The 22,289-nt window shown below is 42.2% G+C and overlaps 1 protein-coding gene across 6 annotated transcripts in view; it reads left to right on the forward strand.

The window, feature by feature from the left end:
- CUX1 (cut like homeobox 1) overlaps positions 1–22,289 on the forward strand; it is a 271,806-nt gene that overhangs the window by 37,855 nt on the left and 211,662 nt on the right. For all 6 annotated transcript variants that reach the window (XM_027734329.2, XM_027734330.2, XM_027734331.2 and 3 more), the window contains exon 2: positions 12,967–13,077. In XM_027734329.2, the coding sequence (XP_027590130.1) occupies positions 12,967–13,077 (111 nt within the window). The remainder of the gene's footprint in view (positions 1–12,966; positions 13,078–22,289) is intronic.

Consider the following 22,289-nt stretch of genomic DNA (forward strand, 5'->3'; position numbering starts at 1 on the left):
TTTACATGAAAATAGGGAAGTGTGTGTAGGTGGTTGTTTTGCCTTGTAGCTTCTTTAATGCTGGTGCCCTGAAGAGGTAACTGAGGTAACACGCTTTGCTTTTTCCCAAACATTTCCCAACGTCTCGGAGTCCATCCCACAGCAAACCTGCGCCAGTTAAACCCCAAAGTGTGTCCTGCTGAGTGCTGAGGAAAGGTTGGCAAGTCCTTTGGGGGTTTTTCATCTGCAGAGCCCCGGGTGTCGCTGCCCAGGGAGCACAAAGATGAAAGATTGGTTTGCAGTCACGTAACTCGTACAGCCAGAGCCGCTGTGGGGAACAGCGCTGAGGGCTTACTGACAGCACTTCATTTGCACTGGTGCATGGAACAGCAGCTAGAAATCCCTTCCCAAATTAGTCTCTTCTAACAGGAATCTAACCTTCCCGGGAGTGCCTGGATGGATTCCCCTGGAGTGCCTGAGGTGCCGTGGTGGCAGGAGTTCTCACAGCGCCGCGGCTCTGCCTCCTCCCCGTGTGGGAAGAGATGAGGTGCAACGGGGATGTTGCAACGTCAGGCAGCCGAGGCAATGGCACCAGTTCAAGAGGAGCACTGGCGAAACTTCCCAGGGCTGTAACTGTCTGGGCCCTGGCACGTGAAAGCCAAGGAAGTGCCGGAGTGTTGCAGCAGGAATAGCCGGGGCTGCCTTAGCGAGTGTAAGCGCTTGATGCCGCGCGTTGAGCAGAGGTGGCTCGTTTGGTGTTCCAGCAGCAAAGCCAACCAGTTGGCCTAAAGACTGAGACAGGCAACACAACGTACCAAAGAAGTATCAGGATAAAACTTGTATTGAAAAATAAACAAATAATCAAAACCAGACACCCCCCTTCCTTTTTTATATTGGTCTGCGTAAGAACTTTGGAAACCAGGATCGTATTCGAAATGTCTTTTTCCTGGGTGATGGGAAAGAAGGGCTTATAGGATTGTAGAAATGTGATTTAGCTGAAGTGAAAAACGATGGCTGAAAAAAGTAATCAGGCTTTAGGTGGTCTTGGTGCCCTTATTGTGCAGGTTAACATCTCTAACGGGAGGTGAAAGCTGCATTTCAGGCTTTCTCCTCCTCTGGTGCTGGTTCTGTGGATCCAGAGAATTTTCTGCCAGGTGTTCTCAGTGATCTGCTTGGGATGCAAAAATTAAACTCTCATTTTTTCCTTATACTGAAATCTGAAAAGCCTTAAGAGGTTTTAGGCTCTCTGGGATGCTGCTGTGGAAGCAGATGTCTGCAGATGTCTTTGTGTAGAAAAAAATTATTGTTTTATTTAGATTATCCTTTGTACTTATCACCCAGATACGCTGCCAAAGCCCAGCTCTGGTGGTCTGATAATTCCATGGTTTTGTGGGACTTTGTATTTGTCCACTTGCTGCTTCTGCAATAAGCTTAGTAGTTACATGAAATGAGTTTTCTTTTAAATACATAGATATTCTTTAACTACAACTTTTTTCTTCTTTGTCTAATCATGAAGGATCTGAACTGAGAAAGAACATCAGTCTCAAAGTGAAACCTCTGTTGTTTGATATAATGTGTAGCATGTTTTGTCATCTCAAAAGAGGCATTTTTGGATCAGGCTTCCATACTGTCAGGCCTAGGGCTTTATCATATTCCGTTGGTTTTCTCAACAGAAGTGTTTGCTGGCATTTGGATGAGGGTGTCCAAGCTCTCATTTGCATACGTGAAAGCTAAATTTTGGCTTCTCTTCAAGAGTGTCTAGATAAAGGATGGAGATCCTGGAGGCTGTGAATCTGAGAGGGTGGCTCAGAGGTAACCCAGCTGTTTATTTGTGGTTTGTTGGAAAAGCACGTGGGGATGCAGAATGCTGACAGCAACTTCAGACTGTTGACCAAAAACCTGCAGTTTGCTGCTTTAGATTCCAAAATTCAGTGCTGGTTTGGGGTCAAAAATGTGATTCTGATTAAATACCTGATACAGATAGGGAGTTATTCATGAGGACCTGGCTTTTGTTCCTAGAGGACTTGGATGATCCTACAATCATAGAATGGTTTGGGTTGGAAGGGACCTTAAATATCAGCCACAGCAAAAGAGAGGGGAGGTAGTTCTGCTGTATCAGAAAGTGGTGCTCTTTATTTCAGTTTTTATACAGGAATGAAATATATGTATGTATTTATATATATGGACTGAAAATCACTGGATGACAGAGTGCCTGGAAAGATAAAAACAAATGATTTCTTGGTAATGAGATCACTTGTGTCCCTGGTACATCATCTACCTCCCCAAATTGCTGGGAAGCAAAAATTACTGTATTGTAGATAAGTGTATTTGTAGTTTCTTTCTGAGCGTGGGGAGGGAATGAAGTAATCTGTTCCATCAGCTTGTAAAACTGAGCTAATTAACAGACAATCAGCACTGATTGAGACAGCTGCATTCTTTACTGCGGGATTGTAAACACAGAGTCTTCACAGAATTGTTTTTAGTGCCCTAAAGTGCAAGAAATTGAAATTGTATTTGATAGCCAAAATTAAGGACTTTTTAGTGCCAGTGTATCATAGCGAGGTTGACAGTGCCACTGCAGCTAAATCTGTTGTTTCCAGTTTAGGGTGATTTGCCACAGTGAATAGTGGAGGAATCCTGTGAATTATCACTGAAGAGGGTTTTTTTGTGGTTAAAAAAGTGTTTTAGCTGCCCTGTCTACCTTAGTTGTGTCCGTGGAGCAAGCAGACATCAGCTGTCCATGGTTTGGTGCTCGTCCTGGGAGGCACCTACTGATTGGAAATTCCAGATTTGCAGGGTTTAAAAACTATTTCATGTATGCCTTTCTTAAAGCAGCATTTCTAGAAGGTCTGTAGGTAATTCCTGATGGGCAGTTGAGGCTTTGCTGCCAGAAATGTTGATTTAAAAAATGGTCAGTCCATGTTAAAAACACAGAGAATAGTCCTCGTGGTTCTGAAACCAGCTTGCACCATTATTAACGTGAAGCACGTTAGTTTTTGTTAGGTGCAGTTCTGTGTGCTGTCAGCTCCAAGCCTCCTTGTGACTGTGCATCAGCTAATTTTGCTTCATGAGTCAATTCTGCTATTTTCCTTTTCATGTCACAGAAGATGAGCTTAACTAAGTACTGCAATATGTTGTTGGGAAACACCTAGAAAAGGCATTCAGCATTCCACCGCCTCTGCCTCTCGATTTCAGTTCAGCTGGGAAGTGTGGTTGATATTTGTTTCTGCTGGACTGTAATCATCCAGATTAAATACAAAAGCCTGTAAAAAAAATCTGAAAGGCTTCAAAATCTCGCCTTCTGTTTAATTGTCCAAGGTATGTCATGCTTGCTGTTGGCATTAAACACCGAGGACACGTTTCTCCCGTCTTGTGTTGTCCTGCCAAACTGAGTCACTGCTTGGGATTTAGATCAGAAAGAAAACTGAGACGCCTAAATGGGACTTCAGTAGTAGGAAAAACCTAAATAAAGAAAACATTGCTTTCTTGTTTCCTATTTATATCTGTAATTTTTTAGAAAACATCCACCAATTGCACTCACAGGCAACTTCTCAGCAAAGCTTTATTTTTCCCATCATGGGAAACTTGCCTAAACCTTCCAGCGTGCCCAGAAAGTCAGCAAACTCGGACCAAGGGAGGAAGCCCGTTAGTCAGGAGTCAAGGACCGTTCTCTGAAAACCCTCTGCCAAATACTCTTCCTGCTTAAAGTGTTTATCAAACAGCAATTTCATTTGCCGGTAATGTTCTTCTGATCTTGTTTTTTGTTACTACTTATTTCTTAACACGAGTTCCCCATCCAGCTTCCTGCGCCGCCGTCCCTGTCCTGTGCCCGTGGAGCGGCTCTTCCACGGGCAAGAAGGGCCACCAGTCAAGGAGCAACATCAGCATTTAAACACGTCCCTGGACCAGCAGTAAAAGGCCCCCTCGAAGGGGGCCACTGGACAGCATTTTCAATCTATATTTTATAGGTTTTCCCTAGTGCACATGCCTGTGGTTAAGGATTTTAAACTAATAACCAGAAATTCCAAGTTATTCCTAGCCCCATCTTTCCGAACCATATTTGTCATGGTAGGACAGTTTATTCATCCATTATCACGTTTCTGCAATGCCCAAAAAACATGAGAAGAGAGTGAACCATGAGGTGGTTAGTTCAAGTCCGTGGTAATTTTTTCCTATCCCTTAAGGAATTTGTTGAAATGTGGTTTCTAAAGTATTTTTAGGTTGTTTTTTTAGTGTGTATTTATACTTTTGTTGGTAAATATTTTATATCCCAATGTTAGGAAACAGCTTAAGTAGCTTTGAGATTGGAAATTGCATTTGGAGACTGAAGGATTATTGAGTGGTGGCTGTGATGGACTTGGGACAGACATTGGTCTGTCTGTCCTGGTTAACCTTGTTAAAAAAAACCCTAAAAATAAAACCAATAACATGTATCATCAAAGAAAAAAAATTAATTGTGAATTTTTGTTCTAAAAGGCAGCGTACTTAGGAGAGTTGGGTGAAGTTAAATAAAACCTGAGCAGCAAGTTTGGTTTTATTTAGGAGTTTATTTTGAGTAACTCACACTGAAACAAACCTGTGTGTGTGTATATATATATTATTGATTTATTGGTGGTGACCTGTTTAGCAAGTTATAAATCCTGGCCTGTGTTACAGTTTGTGTCTCGCTTAAGGCTTGGTCATGGTTCATTTACCAGCAAGGCTTAAGCTGGGAAGGAGGTAACTCAATACTTTGAATGATGTAACAGAGCTTAGTTAAAGGGTTGGACTTTCTGTTATTTAAACCAGTCTTTTAGAATTACATTTTACTTTGATCTGCGGTCAAAGGAATTATTTAATGTAGCTCATGAATCGGATCTTCCCTGGAAGCAGAAATTAGCTGAAGTCAGTGGTGGTGTGTAATTACAAAATGGCACCTGAGCACGGTGGCTGCTTGAATCAAATGAGAAGGGTAGTGCATCAACTAGATTGTAATTAGTCATCAGTTAATTTCCTTTTTTTTAATACATTTTTGTTTCATTTAAGGGCCAAAGCGCCTTTAATGATGGTCTACAAAAAGTGTGGTTTATGAATCATGGATTCTGTGCTCCTCCTGGCTGAAACCTCCTGATTTGCTGGGATCAGAAATATGGCTAAGCTGTATTTTTTTTTCCCTTGCTGTCCTTCCCATGTGCAGCTGTTCCAGTCCCTGTTGCCCATGTGAGGGGAAGGCTGAGAATGGGACTGGGGAGGTTCCTCCTGCCCCAAAGGGGAGAGGAGGGAAGGGCAGCCTCAGTGTGCTGTGATCTCCATAGTGTGGTTGTTGTGTTCTCTGTGGCCACTTAAAAGAAGGGCTAATTTGTCTGCTGTGTGGTGTGGTCAGAGCTCTGCTGAGCACTGCTGCTGGCCTTGCATCTTGGTCAGCTTTTGATCACCCAAGGAGATAGGAGGTCCAGCAGATGCAGTTTACGTTGTGTCTTGCCTAGGCAAGGTCTTTGCAAGCAGCAGTGGGTTTCCTTTGGCTTCCCATAATTTATTTTATTTGGCAGAAGAAGATGTAGTTTGAACTGCCCTGAAAGTCACCGATATTAAGCTGGAGCATTTTTTTTTGCTTCTTTCCAAGTAATTAACCAGCATGTATGTGATTAACTAAGTTAATTTTATATGTAGAAAGCCATCAGCTGCATAGGGCAGTTGAGCAGGAGTTCACAGGGTTGTATTGTGACTTATTCCATGATCAGTTGATGAGGGGTGAGGAGGTTTTTGCTCCAAGATGGAGCAGCTCCTGCTGTCCCCTTGCTATCCATCTGAAATCCTACCTTCTGGGAAGCCTCACTGCAGCAACACTAAAATTAACTCATTGCTTTTTGGCCTTTTCTGTTGTAGCTATCGAAGCAATTAGTTTGAACTTTTACTTTTAAGTGGAAGAGTGTGAAAATCAACGTGGGTGGAGTTGCAGGCAGTTCCCCCCGGGATGGGATCCGCAGCCTCAGGCTGGGGACGTGCCGTGTTTGCAAAACGAAGGGAGCCCTCTCCCCCAGCAAACCCTTGCATTTACTTTTTAGGAGATTTATGTCCTTTAAAAGTGTGATGACCTGCAATGCAAAACCGAGCAGAGTGTTAAGTAACTGCTGGAGGAGGTTTGCTGACAGTTCCTTTGCCGGGTGTTGAACCCAAGCTGCAGGTCTTTGGGTGAGGTGATGGAAGCTGGTGGTTTCACACCATCGTGGTGAGGGCAGTGGAGCTGCTGTGGGGGAGCAGCTTTGGAGAAGGCTTGGAGATGCAGAGAGCAGGGAGTGCTGCTGGGGTCTGGTAAAAAACACCTTCCAGCTGGTTTTTATCTTGCCCAATGCTCGAGGTGATTGTCGCTGTGCAGTAGGAATGAAGTGAGGGTAGACGGACCTGGTGGGAACAAAGAGATGACTTGACAGTCTGGGGTAGAAGCTGGGGAACAAGAGGAGTAGAGAAGCTTTGGGGTGAAGATTGAGGGTGCTGTGAGTGAAGCAGGAGCCTCATTTCTGTAGAGAAGGCAGCAGATCACCCACATGGTGCCACTGTCACCAGCAGTGGAGACCCAGCCCGGGAGCTGCTTCTTGGACCTGGGACATGCACAGACATCCTTCAGCCCCAACTGCACCTTGGTTTGAGGAGGATGGAAGGAGGGAATAAGTAATGCCAGGAGACAAACCCTTTTGAAACAAATAGGCAACGTTTCATTATTTTGCTGAGCGAGAGCAAAAGCTTGTTCAATACAGACCTTTGGTGTTAAGATCTTTATAGCTCTGGACAGTCTCCAATTCTTTGCATTTTCTAAAAAGGCTTGAATTGGAGGTGTAGAAGAACAGACAGGCACAATCCTGTTGGCTCTGGCACTGGCAGGCTTTTCCCCTCACAGTGCATTTGTTCCTGGTACTTGTGTGGCTGCTTTATGCTGATAGGAGCTCCTGTAGAAAAGCCAGTACAAGCTTTCCCCTCTTGCAAGATTGTTTGATAGGCTTTGCCTGCATTTGTGGCGGTGGCTGGTGTTCTTGTGAACAGACAAAGCCACAACACCCATTTTTTTACATTTTCCTTTTGTTTGGTTTTTTTCAGTAGCCTGTTAGTTAAGGTATTTTATTGAAGGCTCCATCGGCACCTCTGTTCTTGTTCTCTTTGCTCTATGCAGTGGCCACCACACACATTGACTCCCTGTCCAAAAGCATTGCAGGGAGCCCCGGATCGTTCCAGTCAAAGCTTGTTTAAAACTTACTTGGAGTCGAATTACTTCAGTACGCAGAAATAAACCCTGTTTATTGAAATTTCCTGACTAATTCTGCCTGTGAAGGGCAGTTGCATCAGTTTACCAAGTGGCAAAATGCTTCTTAAGAAACATGTTTTAACACTGATGAGTTTTTTAATTTTTATTTTTTTTTTCCTCTGGGAGTGCAAAGTGCAGGTATTCTGGTGTTTGCTTTATTTGTTCATCAGTCACTGTTGATTTGTGAGGCTGGGGATGGTGGTTCTTGAGTTGCACTTGTGTTGGACTCTGTGATCTTTCCTTGTGCTTGTGTTAAGTAGGAGCTTCTCAGTGAGGCCGCCACAAACTCCGCTTACAGAATTCTTGCAGTGTTTTACCTTTCTGAGCGCTTTCAGCTTGGAACTGGGGCCTGGTTTTACAGTCAAAACAGGCATAAATAAAAATTCCCAGTGTCAGCTCTGTGGTCACTCCCATGGTCACAATCAGGAGCTTTATCAGGTGAACGCACCTCTTTGTTTTTCCAGAGGAACACAACGAGCCGGCAAAGCGGTTTATGGTGTCTGAAATATTTCTGAAATACTTATGTAATCGGGACGTGGGCTCCTGAGCAGGTGAGAGCGATGGGGTTTGAAGATTGAAGGGTGGATTGCCTAATGTATCAGTTAGGGAAATGTCAAATCTCCCCAAGACAAGTAGGCTGTGCGTGTGCGGAGTTGTGCCAGACGCTTCCACGCTGGTGTCATCCTCGCACCGGGAAATTCGCCTTTAATGGGAAATTAAAAATTGCAAAAAGCTACATTGAGAGCTTTGATAGCTGTGACAAATGCAATCCTGTGAGAGGATGAAAACAGAAATGAGACTACTGAAAACTCCTTTCAGTGGCAGATTATCACGTAGACTGGGGAGCCGATTGAAATGATGGTAAAGGGAAATACCTTGAATGCACAGAAACAAGATTTCGGGGGAAGTGGTTACTGCTACATTTACTGGCAGAAAATTCCTGACCTACGTGAAGTTGTGATTTGTGTCTGTCCTTGTAATAAGGAAAATCATAGAATCACTAACGTTGGAAAAGACCTCCAAGGCCGTGAAGTCCATCCTTTGATCAAACACCACCTTGTCAGCCAGACCAGAGCACTGAGTGCCACATCCAGTTGTTCCTTGAACACCTCCAGGGATGATGACTCCACCACCTCCCTGGGCAGCCCCTTCCAATGCCTGACAACCCTTTCAGTGAGGAAATTCTTCCTGATGTCCTGGTAACCCCTGCAGCCACGTGTAAGGCTTTGGAAGGCACAGCCTGGGCATTGTGCCCTGACTAGAAGCCTACCAGAAAAGAATCAGTTTGTCCCAAGGTTGTGATATGTGTTTCTTGCTCCAGTGAAAGAGCTTTGTGGTAAATGCAGCAGGGATTAAACATTTTAATATGGGAGAATTACAAAATTTTAGGATACAGTTACATTGCAGTAACTTACAGGTGATTATTACAGCTTTTTAAAACTTTTTCCATGTGAAACATGAGAATACTGGTTCTGAGCAGAGACTGAGGACTAGTTATGATTATGGGGGGAACAGGGATGCTGAGGTATGTTGGTTCCTTTGGTTGTGAAATGCCCATGTCAGGGCAGTGGCCAGTAGCTGTTGAAAGTGGGTGGGGGAACAGAAGCTTCATAAATGTCCAAGAAAGCCCAATTTCTTTTTAGAATCATTTTCCCAAGTGAGTAGTTTTTGGGACTCAGCTTTGAGAGCTGCCAGCCAGCCACTGGCAGGTCCTGGGCATGGAAGGACTGGCTTAAAAAGCTTCTGGTTATGGAAAGGGAAGGACTTGTGCTGAACCGGTCAGTGGTGTGGACCTGTTGGCTGGGTGATTATCAAGGAATGCATCTAGAAGGGAAAGACCTATGAGCTGTGAAAGAAACAACCTTGAAAACCTGCCTGCAGTGAGCCTGGAGTTTCATAATTACTTGGGGTCAACCTAACTGCGGGTTGGAAAAGGGGGATTCCACCAGCCCCCTCGCTCCAGCTGTGTTTTCCCACCTCCCTGTTGCACTGGTACAAGTCCTTGTAGGCACAGATGGGGCCTAGGGGGGGCTGATTCAGTGCAACAGAAGTCAGGAGGGGAAGGCTGGGGTGTTTTTGGCAGGCTCGCTCTGCTGTGGTGGATCCCATGCAGCCACACCATCGCCATGGCACAGGGGTGACAGAGGTGGGATGAACAGGGAGGCTCCTGGGGATCCAGAGGCTGGAAGTACTTGCATTAAAAGAAGACAGATGCACTTCAAGGTGATTGTTGTTACAGGGGATAGCAGATTGACCCTCCTAGTTTTAGGGTTTTTATTTCTGCTCTGCATGAAAGAAACCTTTTAATGTTTGTTTTCTGGGGATTGCTTCTAATGACTCCCGCGCTCAGGAGCATAAGACTTTCTTGTCTCCTCTCCTCCCACTGCCTCCCTCCCACCCCCAATAAATTTGTTGAAATGGGTCAAAGCAGAAACCCTGGAGAGAGTTCTTTAGTTATCTATGAACTGTCTCTGCCCTAAATCGATGGGACTTTGGGGCAGGGGAGGGATAATGGTCTTGCTTGTTCTCTCTCAAAATGTGCTCCAAGCAGTGACTCCCTTTCTGCAGGGGTGATTGAATGGGGGCTATTTTGGGCCAGAAACTTTATTAGCCACTGTTGGATCAGTGGAACTAAAGCTTCCAGGCTTTGAATCCTTTCCGTAGCCAGGTCACTGCTGCAACACCTTTGAGCCCTGGTTTCTCTTTGCTTTTCATTGGAACCTTTTTGATTTCAAAGGTGTGGAGAGTGATGCTGAGCCGTGGGTTCCTGGTTTTGTTGCACTCTAAAGGACTCTCCAACGCACAGAATTACATCTCCTTTCACTTGATATCTACTTAGAGAGTGGTTGCAAGGCTTGGGAAGCCTGGATACCTCTGAGTAATACAAAGTGCTCAGGTCTGTAGTACCAAATTTACTTCTGCTTGCTCCTTAATATGTGCTTGCTGGCAGAAATAATGCATTGGCCACGTTGAATTTTTACAAAAATTGGGCTATCTCATGAGATTAAGTTACAAAAGTATGAAAAATCTGCCATTAATGCTTGTGGTTTGTAACCCTGTAACTGTTATTAGGTTTAAATAAACGAAACGTGCATTGTACACGGTTCAAATCAAGTAAGGAGGAAGAGATTAGTGATTTTCCAAATAGTTTTGATTTGGGGCTTATTAACTATGACACAGCTGGGAGATTTAATATATTATTTTGCATCAGATCGTGTATACAGTGTTGGATTTCTGCTGTCCCTCAGCTGGAATTTTATCTCACACTATCAGTTGCTCATCAGTTCTCTCTGCAAGACCTTGAGCTCGTGGGCTTCAGCCCCCAGTGTCAGAGACAGTTCAGTGCAGTTCTGTGCTGGCAGTTCTCCTTGGCAGTGTCTCTGCCTGATATGACACATAAGGAACTGTTTTGTGGTGAGAAATTATCAGACCTGTCCCAGAAGGAGTTCTGGAAGTTAATGGGAAGGCGCCCGGAGCGAGCGCGCTGTGGCACTGGGATCAGTCAAGCGGCGGGGATGAAGAAGTTGTTTTTCATTTGCTGCCTGACTCTTCATTACAGCACGAAATATGAAATATTATTTTTTTTTTTGATCAGTTCCTTTTCATTCCTGTCTCTAAAAGTGGAAGCACAGGTCTTTAAAAGGCTCCTTTTCCATTGGTAGGGTTGGTTGCCAGCGCCCCGTATTGTGAACCGAAGCGTTTGCTTCCTTGCTCTGCTGAAATTCCCTCTTGCTTCATGACTTGTGTTTTCTTTGCTTGGCTTCAAATGTGTGCTTCCTTTTTAAATATAGTTTTCCAAGTTTCTGGCTGTACCAGATTGTTTATATTTTTTAAAAGCCTTCTGCTTAGCCGTTATATTGCTCTTTATAGTTCTGCTTAACCACATTGGTTTCTGTTGCTCTTTTTTCTTGCATAAACTTAGCTGGGATGAATTTCAAATGTGGTTTATCCAACTGTTAAGTATTTCCCACTTTTCTGCAATAGATTTCACATATGTTACAGAATTCCAAACCAAGGTCTGGTGGACATATTGCCCTGTTTCTTTACTCAAAGTCAGATATGGAAGGTTTTTTTAGCATTTCAGTGACAATATTTAGGTCACTGGCTCCAGCATTGCTGCCTGGCTTCAAATCCACTTGTCATATTGAGCTTGTTTCCAAGGATTAAGAAAACTATGGTCCATATATTTATTAGGGAAAAAAAGGATCTTAATTTTATGCTAGGAAACCTAAAGGGGGGGGGGAGAGTATTGATCCTTTTGAGTTGGAAACTATGCAAGGCTTTTTGTTTTCCCTCCACAGTTCAAACTGTGGAGTCACATAAAACCCACGTCCATCCATCCAGTCATTTAAAGTTGTAGGATTTATCCATTAAAAAAATGTATCTAATATTTGAAATTAGGCTTTTTCAGAGTATTTAGAAACCAGTAGCTGTATCTAGCATCAGTCAACATCTTGAGCACCTATTTGGGATCTGGTCTCAAACATGACAGGAGGTCCCAGGCCTCTGGGTTTGGTCCATTACAGGTGGTTGAGTTCCAAACAAATGCCAGAGGTGTGTGGCAGGTTTTTTGGTGGAGAATACTGGAGTCTTTGCATGAAGGTTGGAGGCATTTTGGCAGAGGCATGAGTTGAAGACAGTCTTGCTGTAGTAAGTTGTTCTCACTTTTCAGGAACTTCTTTCTCATAGCTAGGTTTTTCTCCTTTGGAATTAATAAGGGGGGAAAACAGTGCAAAATTCCCTTTATAAATTCTTGGTTTTCCAAGTGACTTGGGGAATGTTGTGCTTAGCTGAGTGGAGGGTTTTGCCTTTATTTTTTCATGTTACGTGGAAATACTGCAGAAGAGGCATGAACTGCCACAGGAGATTGAGTATTGTTGGTTTGTGTGCTGATAAGTGACCCGTTCAATCTATTATGGTGACATTTGGAAGCACAGGACTGAGTGCAGAAACTGGGATGGGGATAACACTGGGAGGAAGCTGTGAAAAGATGGAGCCTGTGCTCCAGCCTGGTAGAAACTGCTGGAAGATAATCTGGCATTCATCAGGTGCTTAAAAATGATATGCTTTGGAGAGGAAATGGAGGTCCCTGCTAATAATTTTAGAGGAATAGATTCCATTAACAGGAAAAGATAATTTTGTATTCAAATAAGGAACAACTTAAATGGAAAAGAGCACTGCAGTGGCAGTGTGGAATTATATACAGTATATTATAGGAAATTAAGAGTGACTGAAGCATAACCAGTGTAAGGTTAACCAACATTGGAGTTAATAATATTTCTTTTTCATATAGTAACTCAAAAAGGGGAAAACCAGTATCTTTAAAAAGCAGATAAAACCAGGTGAAAATAAACCTGGTTTGAATATGTCCATAATCTGTAATCTTCCCTGGATTTGGGAATTATTATTAGGATGTGTGTATTGCCACTGCTGCTGTCTTGTGTAATGTTGGGGTGAAGCCATGGATGCTTTTATGGAAAATGGTGATATTTTGGTTGCAGGATGGAATCAGGAAGGTTCTGGAGCTTCATTTGATGGTATTCAGGGGGTAAATTCCTGGCAGGTTGGTGCTTTGTCCTGTACTGCTCCATGGTCCGGCCGTCTCAATATTCCCAATGTGTGTATGAGGGATTTTTATTTCTGTGACAAACACAGCCCTGACAATATTTTCCTTTTTCTTCTTTTCTTGTTTTATGTTTTGTTTTTCTCAGAGAGAGCTCGATACCACAGCAACAATATTGGCAAACCGGCAAGATGAAAGTGAGCAGTCCAGGAAAAAACTTATCGAGCAAAGTCGTGAGTTCAAGAAAAACACTCCAGAGGTAAGAGGAGAAGCTGTTCCAGTCTCCCTCAGTAGTACATGATTTTAGGCCTGTGGAAGTGATGATTTTTTTCTTAATGGTTTATTTCTATGATTTACCTGTGCATATTGCCAAGTCCACCACCTTAACTAAGGCTGCTTGTCTTCGATGGCTTTCTCATCAGGCAGCTTTTGCTTTCTGTAAATAATGAAATGTGGATCGATGCTTTTAGAGGAAGAATCAACACTGGCCTTCAAACAGGCTTGCTCTAAATTTTATAATAACGTAAACCTGGAGAATTACAAGAAAGTTCTTGGCTAATCCAAACTCTCTGAGCACTTGGATGTAGGAAGTGACATTTCGCTGCCTGAACAAATCTCTGTCAAGGGCGTAACTTCCACCATGCTCATTTTTCCATCAAAAATCAAATTAAGTTTCGCTGTTGATTTCACTGGAAATGCAACAAGGTCAGTGCTGAGCCAAACTGCCCTCGGAGGATGCACACAGAACACTGCAGGTGTGGTGTGAAAGGTGTAAAAGGGGCAGGGACTGATGCTGGGGAAACCTGGGAGAGGTGAACATCACCTGTGGGAAGCTGGGAGTGTTTAAACTCTTCCATGCCATGCAGGCAGTGCAGTGTGTGTGTGTACACCTGTGCATAGTTACACCCAAAATACAAATAATCTCGTTTTGTTACCTCCTGAATGTGTGGCAATGTGTAGGCCTGGCTGGATCCTTTGTTTGTTTTGTGGTTTTTGGTTTTTTTTTCCCCCTGATGGTTGCCAGCAATCTGTTCATCCAGGAATGTTGTAGGGTTTCAAAGCCAGTTCCAGATAACTGAGATGCCAGTATTGGTTCCTTCCAAGTGCCTTCCTGGGAGGGAAGCAGCAGGCAGCTTTCCTAACCTTTATTCCTGATTCTCAAGGAGCAGATGCTGCTTTGCTTCCTGTTGGTGCAGGGGGAGAGATGCTGAGCCCAGAGAGGGGAAAGGGAATGTTGGAGCAGGAGTGGCTTGTGGGGAAGGGGCGGTGTTTAATTAATGCCATGAGGAGGATTTGTGGGGCAGAAATCAGTTCTCCTTGAAGAAGAGACAATTTGGAGACTGCAGCTTTGAAGGAACAGAACTTTACAAAAGGAGCAAAAGAATTTGAGGAGTGAGTTCAGTAGCTGTGAGAGGGTGGGTTGATTCCCTTTGCAGGAGAGAGCAAACTCCTGGGAAGAGAAGGAGGAAGGAGAGAAGGGAAAGAATATGGATGGTATAGGAAACTGTACAAAATCTAGAAAATAAGCACAATGCTGGGGCCACATTTTCAATTGTTTGCTAGAAGCTTAGATCATTCTACAACACTTGAGTTTCCTGCTGCCTTCTTTTTTTTTTTTCCTGTAAGGAAAATGACAGGTTCCTCAAAATGTGGCTGTAGCTGCCAGCTCCTGGTTGAGAGCATGTTACACAGGGATTGCAGGATGATTTCTTTTTTAGTTTTATTTTTATGGAGCAGAAGGTTACAGTGGGGAGAAACAAGCAAAAAACCCCCAACCAGCACTGCACTTTTGATGTGCATTGTGAGAGCATCTTGGTAACTCGGGGAGAGGAATGTCCAGAGGAAAATTACATCCTCTGTGGAGTTACTTTAGGGATACAGTAGGAAATGATATGCAGTTAGTTCTTTCCAGTAAGGAGGATGAGAAAGTTAAATCATTTGATGGGAGGGTTTTAAATATTATTATATAAGAGATAATTCTGTAGCCTCTGTTCTCTCCCAAAATACTGCGTGGAAGGAGTTTCGTTCATTCAGGGACTACATTCAAAACAACAGCTCTGAACATCCCCAGTGTTGGGGAAATTGGGATCTCTGCTGGATTCTACATCCTCATCTTTTGTCCTACAAATCCTATGGAACCACATTCCTTAAAAGCTTGCATGGGTTTTTTAGGTTCTTCTTTTCTCTGCCTTCTCTGCTGGGTTGCTCTTTCTGCAGCTTTGTTTCTGAGCAGCAACACAGTCCAGCTCCTCTTCTGCTTTCTCTGACAGAGTTAAAAAATGAAAACGGGATCAAAGAATTAGAAGAAAGTATCAGAACTGTAGGGATAGGCAGCTGTAGCACAATTTAGATGTGATGTTTGCTCCCAGAGGCATGGAGGGAGTAGCTCAGCTGTGGAAGGTCTGATAGGGGCACCCTCTCCTGTCCAAGGGGTGTGGTAGATGTGGGTGTCCAGAAATCCCTGCTGGAAAACTGCACTGGTATTTATTCCTCTTCACACAAAAGCCTAATTTTGTGTGCCTTCAGCTGTTTTCTGAACTTCCAAATAGAAAGGAGGTCTGTGAACACCTCTCAGTACTTAGTTTTGGAAGCCAGTTGAAAATGAGAAGGCAAGAGGAATAATTCCTTACCTTGATTTTTTTTCCCAAATGGCAATTTTGTCTGAAAACCTCCCCAGGAAGGAGAAACATCCTTGAGGTGGACAGAGAACACACAGTGAGTCACTGGCGTTTCCAAACTGATACATTTACGTTCCTAAAACATCCAACGTGCTCTTTTTCATAACAAAAGAGTTCTGTAGTAGAAAACCAGCTTGCATGTGGAATGTTCTTCAGATAGATAAATAACCCAGTGTACAGCTTAACTTAAATTTCCACAATGAAGTAACAATTTTATTGGTATTTTTTTTAAAAAAAAAGAAACAACCCCACAAAGATGGAATTGTTAAATATAACAATCTGTTTCAGAATTCTGCTTTCCACTTTCTGTTTCACTCTGCCTGCATCCCTGTCAGTACAGCCCTGGGTTAGTCTGTGCCAGCATCTCTTTTCCTCTGCTGTTGCCAATCTCACCATAAATCAGGAGATGAGTGTCCATTGCCTTGACTTTCCTATCCATTGCTGCCTGGGATGTCCTCTAGACTTTCCATAATATATCCTGTGTAGCAGAAAAGGATTCCAAAAATTACTGATGAAGTTGAGGATACTTCTGTTTCTTTTTACTTTAAAAACTGTGACGGATCTATTTGGGTCATTTCTGCCTTCCCTGCAAATTTTCAAATTGCTGCAAAAGCAATACAATATTTTCATGTTTAGAGGAATGTCTCTAGGGCTTTTGGTATTTAAAAATGTTAAAATACTATTTCTGTCTTGGCATACTGGGAGATGACTCTGGGAAGAAGTATCACATGTTTGGGAACCTTTTGTGAACAGAAAAATTCAGTGGTGGTTGTTACATGCAGAAACTTTTAGAAAGGGTTCTTAACCTGTTGTAGCAAAAATACTTTTTACCTCCTCACACCTTTTAGGGGATGAGAACCTGCTTCTCATAGTTCTTTTGGGGTATTTTCAGTCTCTGTTTCACTTTGAGCAGCTCCTGTGGAAGGCTGAGACTGGGCAGGAGATTACTTGAAACATCAATTTTACATGACTGTTACTTGGAAGACATCTCAAAATACATCATGTGAATTGCCAGCCTGCATCAGATGATTATGTTCTTATAGTGACAATTCCTGAACTGTTGTGACTAAGTGTGATTTTTTTTTGGGGTATTTTAACCTCTGTGGAATTCTTGGTTTAATTAATCCTGTCCTCATATGCCAGTTCTGGTGTGAATGTTTGAAGGACTATCTTTGAGAGTTGTTTTTTTTTCATCTCTAAATAATTTCTGCTGAACAGGATAATAATTTTTGGCACAAAGTATAGGCAGTTCCTAATGCTGATAACTTTGCCTTTTTTCTACCCAGATTCTTAGTTCAGTAACTACTTTTTGCTTAACTTTTTCTGTTTTCAACAGTGAAAAGCTTATCTAATACTTCCACTTTTAAGCCTGTTTAACCTCTGGCTCTTCTCTGCTTTCCTCTGTGATTTGGGCCTGTCAGCCAGGTGATGTTGAGCTCTGTGGGTTGTTCCCAGGCTCACCTGGACCAGTCATTAAACTGAGCTCAAGACAAAAGACCAGCCAAGGAGGCCTGGGCCAGCTGCTCTTGGGCAATTAAATTAGCCACTAGTTTTCTAATTTGAGAGCAGATGTGAGGCACCTGCATAAAAGCCCAGATTTGGAGCCAGGAGCCTCCCCTGTAACTGTGTCCCTGGTTTTCATCCTGGTGGTGAGTTGGACGGGTGATTCCTCACTGTTGTTGCTCTTTGTGGTTTCTGGGTTGTAAAATGTACTCAGTTGGTGAGATTGAGAAGGTCAAGATTACCTTTAAAGGCCCAAATAGACACGGGAATTCTGTAAAGGAGGTTAAAGATTGGGTGGGCAGAGTTATGGAAGGACATGGGAGAACCTGTAAGCACAGTGTGTTCTCAAATGAAGGGCTTTAAAATGCTTTGGAAAATGGAAATATTAGAAGGTGCTAGAAAATAAAATGATATCTTAACACTGCCTGGGTGGAGGGGGCAGCCTGCTGGCCCCAAATCCCTGGTTAATCTCCAGTGAATGACATTTACCTGCCTGCATCAAACCTGGTTTCCCTCAGTGCTCTTGTTACCCCAACTACACCATCGTCCCCATCCTGCTCTGTCATGGCTCGGCCCCTAAGAGAAAGAAAAAAGCCTGTAAAACATTTTGTTAATGAAGTAATAGTTTTATTCCTGATGTTGCATGTCAGGGTGATGGATGTCTTTAAGATCCATAGGCTTTTTTTTTTTTTTTAGAAAAAATATCATAATTGCAAGTCATAGGGAACTAAAGGAAATGGAGACAGTCATTATGGAAGGGCTCCATTTTTTAAAAGGTAAAATTCTTAAATTCTTTGTTTCCAGTGTTTCTGGAGTATTCTATTGAGTTATCCAGTCTCTACAGCAAAAGATAATCAAATTAAGGGTAAACAAAAAAAAAAATTATTGCAGTTGCTTGAATTAGTTCTTGAATGAGAGCAGGATCTTCCAAATTGTGGGTAGTGAATTGTGTTGATTCCTGATGACTTTGCACAGTCAACGTTGGTCTGGTCTGTGTGACAAAGTGAAAATAATAACGAAACCTACTGAAAACACACGGTCTGTCTGTAGATAATTGATGTTCTCAGTGTCTGTGTACAGAGGGGTGAATATTGATTTGCTGCCATCTACAGCTGGGTTGTTCCACTCCTTTTATTGTTTTCTGGTTTTGTCTTTGTTTTTCTTTCCCCCCTCTTTTTTTTCTATTTCCCCTTTCCCTCTTATTTCCTTTTCCTCCTTTTCCCCCCTTTTCCTCTTTTTTCCCTTTTTCTCTTTTTGCTTTCTTTTTTCCTTTTCCCTTTCCTTACCTCTTTTCTCTTTTTTTTTTTTTTTTTTTTACCTTAGTTGAATACTTCTCCTTTAGGATAATATTTAGGTGCCATGTCCTCCCTTCCCATGTTTTTATTTCCAAGAGGTTTGTTTGCCAGATAAATGATGTCTATGACAATTTGTGCTACGTCGGCTTGGTTTCTCAAAACCTAAATGGAGAAGTACATTATTGTGAAGTGTCTTTTTCAGAAAAGTAATAAAATCAAGTTCCATGTCTTTAAATGTGATCTAAACACCAGTCTTGTGGAGTCAGAGGGATTAAATCAGGTCTGACCTCATGCTGGATGGCCCTCATTCGTGGTTCTCAATAATTTTGTTGTCATTATTTAATATATATTTGACTTCAGCATATTCTAATCGTTAATGGGAAACCCCTCAGTGTTTCTAAGGTGTTCTTCTATATTATGGTCTCTTGCTGCCTTTTTATTGGAAGTAAGAGAACATTAAAACAATTCTAATGCACAGCTGTATTTTTTCTAGCATTCTCCCAAAACTGACCTCCATTGACCATTCCCACCACTGTAATCACTAAACTTTATCAGATTTTTTGGAAATAATTGTGTTTGTCACTCAATGCTTGCAGTGGTTCTTGCTGTAGCTCCAGGAGTGGGGGAGCAGCAGCTCCACACCAGGATCAAACCTTCCCCCCACCTGGTGCTCCTGCCAAATTTTGTCAGTGTGTTGTGAATATTCCCCCTGCCCCCAAGCACTGGGGCAGTTTGGTGGTTGGATTGGCATCCCAGGTGCAGGGAATTGTCAGTTCTGGTTTGTTTTCCAAAGCCACCCCTGTTCCCAGGGGGGTGGTGGAGGCAGTGGGTGGGCAGCAGGTTCTTGGGTTGCCGCAGAATCCGTGTCATTTATTGAGGGATAACAGGGCTGGAGAAGGTCCTTTTACCAAATGAGGCCATATTTTGGGGATTATTGCTCTGCAGGATTTCATGGATAACTGTGTAGCTGCACAACAGCAACTGTAAAGGTCTGAAATCCAGGGAAATAATTCCCTTGACCTGCAGGAGTCATGATCATGTGTTGCGTGTTACTAGGCAGAGAAGTTTAATTTAAAGCATTTTTCTGAAACCACATGATCTAGACACTTTGAATTACTGTTTCTATCTCCATTTGCTTTCAAAATATCCCTAAATCAATTTTCTACAACACAATTTACCTCAAAAGTCTTTTTGTAAATCTGAAAATACACAGGCAATTACTTTATTCAAGAGTTCCAAAAATATTCAAGAGGGAGGCACATCTGATTCGACTGAACAAGTTAGAGTAGTTGAAGAAATTAATTGCTCTGAAGTTACCTGCTCTTAGTAATTTAGATTTATTTCATTTAAGCATCTTTCTGGTTAAGCACACTTGACAATTGAAGAATGCACTTTTCTTCTAACAGCATCAGCTGCAGGTATTGGATTTCAGCAGTGCCAAGGGCGCTGTATTTTCCACTGCAGAAAAAGAGAAAAGAGGGTATTTTGGATATTACAGTGGTTTACAAAGGGACATACTTGTAAGCAAATATTTACAGGTTAATCTCTTGTTAAACCTTGGACTCTGCAGCGAATTTCTCCTGTCACTGAGACTGAAACAATGCAAAGCAAACAGTTTGTTTTTCTCCAGTTGGACTTGCCTTGGCTTGACCCTTGCAGGGCTGACCCACTTGGAAAGTGGCCAGGGGAAGGTTGGGGGTGAGGACTGAAAGAGGAGAACGTTTTCAAGGCCAGAACTCCAAGGAAAAAAAATCTCACAGGGCGTTTGTCACCCTCCTACAGGAGAGTTGTGCTTTTTGTAGCTGTGCATTAAGATATAATGTGATTTACTGAGTGCATCGACTGCTTTTTGAGGGGAAATATTGTCATTTATTTAGCTGAATTAGCTGAGATTTTTCTTACTGTGGTACCAACAATTTCCAGCCATTCTCATAGTCTATGTTAAATTACTTATAAAGGTAAATGTAAAACTCTGAGTTTATTCTGGATCACTCCAGGCTTGCTTTGAGAGCTCCCAGTCTTGAAGTTCAGTTCCTAAACTTGCCCCGAGCCATTTGAACTGTAGTTTGACTTATTTTCAAGATTCAACTTATAAAAATAACAGGCCAGCAAGATCCCTGCTGTTCCTTCCTTTGTGTATTTACCGAAAGAAGAAATAATTAAACATCTTCAATAAGTATTTTTCCTTTTTTTTTGCTTTGTGAACAAATGTGCTGTAAAACCCTGGGTTCATCTGCTGGACCACCTCAAAGGCACTCAGGTGTAATTAAAGGAACATGTTGTTCTCATTAAAATTATGATGTTGTCATGAATAACTCTTTTAATAGTAGTTGCCAGTTACGAGAGATTCTTGTCGTGGCTCTGACAGTGGATAAGTGAATAGTTGGATCTGCTTGAAAGAGGAGCAGAAACTATTAATATGTTGAGTAAAAATACTCACAGACCAAATGCCTGGGTTATAAATGATAGATGTAAGCTTTTATATTAAAAAACCCCACCCAAATACCCCAACTTTCTGCAGGGCTGCTCTCTTATGGTCACCTTTGCTGAAATCTTGGTTTGTAGGGGGGAGAAAGGTTTTTAAAATGCTCTTAAAACCTATTTTCTTCCAGTAATTTTTAGTATGTTTTGCTTGCTTGGAGCAAAAAAAAATACTTCCTGGTAACGATTTTAAAGTAAATTAAATGACAGATGAGAATTAGAGCAGTTGAGAGTCATTTTTATTTTGGAATTCTTTTTGCATTAACACATCTGCAGTGTTGATGAATATATGGAAAAATGAAATTGTGCTTCTATCCTGCCGTGTCTCCAGTGTGACAATAAATCACCTTTTTTTCCTTTTAAAATGTCTGGCCCTGTAATTTATGTTTGCATAACCCATTACTAAATTCATAGTAGGTGTTTTAGTTGGCAGGCACAATTCCAGGGATTCAGTGGACCTATTTTAATACTGAGCTTTTGTTACTGTTCATAATTATGTGTAGAAATATATGTATTTTCTTAATTATAAAAAAACTAGCTTGATTGAGCTTTGGATCTCCTCTTACTTCCTCCACACAAACAGTGCTTTGAAGCTTTGAAAGAATTAGCGCCTTTTAGACTTGAAAAAAAAAAGAAATGGATTTACCAGGTTGAGGGGTGGGGGTTTTTTTCCCATTTTTGAAAAAACAAAACAGCAAAAAAAGTAATAAAGTACAAAAAGCAAAGTTGTGATGCATCCCTGGTGCTGTTTAGAATTTTTGAGGATTCTGTTTTATTTTATAGTCCAGTTGTAAATATTTAGGGCACCATCAAGACAGTATGCAAATAAAAGAAGTTTTATTAATAACCATTATCTGGCCCCTGGTAATAAATATGTATGACTCACATAGGAATAAACCCACCCAATAAATATAAAAGCCATACAAAACCATTAACAATTTTTAATGGACTTGCAGATGGAATAATTTAATGCAAGTGTAGTTACTCAGGTTCCAGATCCTGTAACTATTTCTCATCTGCTTGAAAGCTTTCATCTGAAATACATTGCCACCATTCAGGGTTCCACCTTGTCTCTGCTTAAAACCATAAAACTGTGGTTTCACAATTTTTGAAGCACTAATGCTTATTTATGGCCGCAGTTCTGCACTTTTTAAGTACAGAGGTGGTTATTTATCTGTTGAACATACACTGGCTTTTTTTTAAATGGGAGTTTTTTGTCAGAAGGAGCAGCTCTAGGCCAGTGTTCAGCAGGAAGGATGGGGCTCAGTGATCCCTGGAGTTGGGAATGAGCTTCACGTGTTCACTGTGCTGCTCTCAGGGGTTACCCTGACACAGAGCTTATTTGCCAGTGTCTGCAGCAAATTGCACAGTCCTGTGTGTTTGGAGATCAGTTCATTGATTATTGTTGCCCAGGGACCTTGAGGCTGTTGTTTCCCCATCCCTGGAAGTGTCCAAGGCCGGGTTGGACGGGGCTTGGAACAACCTGATCTTGTGGAAGGTGTCCCTGCCCATGG

The sequence above is a fragment of the Pipra filicauda genome, unplaced genomic scaffold (assembly GCF_003945595.2).
Source record: "Pipra filicauda isolate LSUMZ 115617 unplaced genomic scaffold, ASM394559v2 scaffold71_size5581439_pilon, whole genome shotgun sequence".
Lineage (NCBI taxonomy): Eukaryota > Metazoa > Chordata > Aves > Passeriformes > Pipridae > Pipra > Pipra filicauda.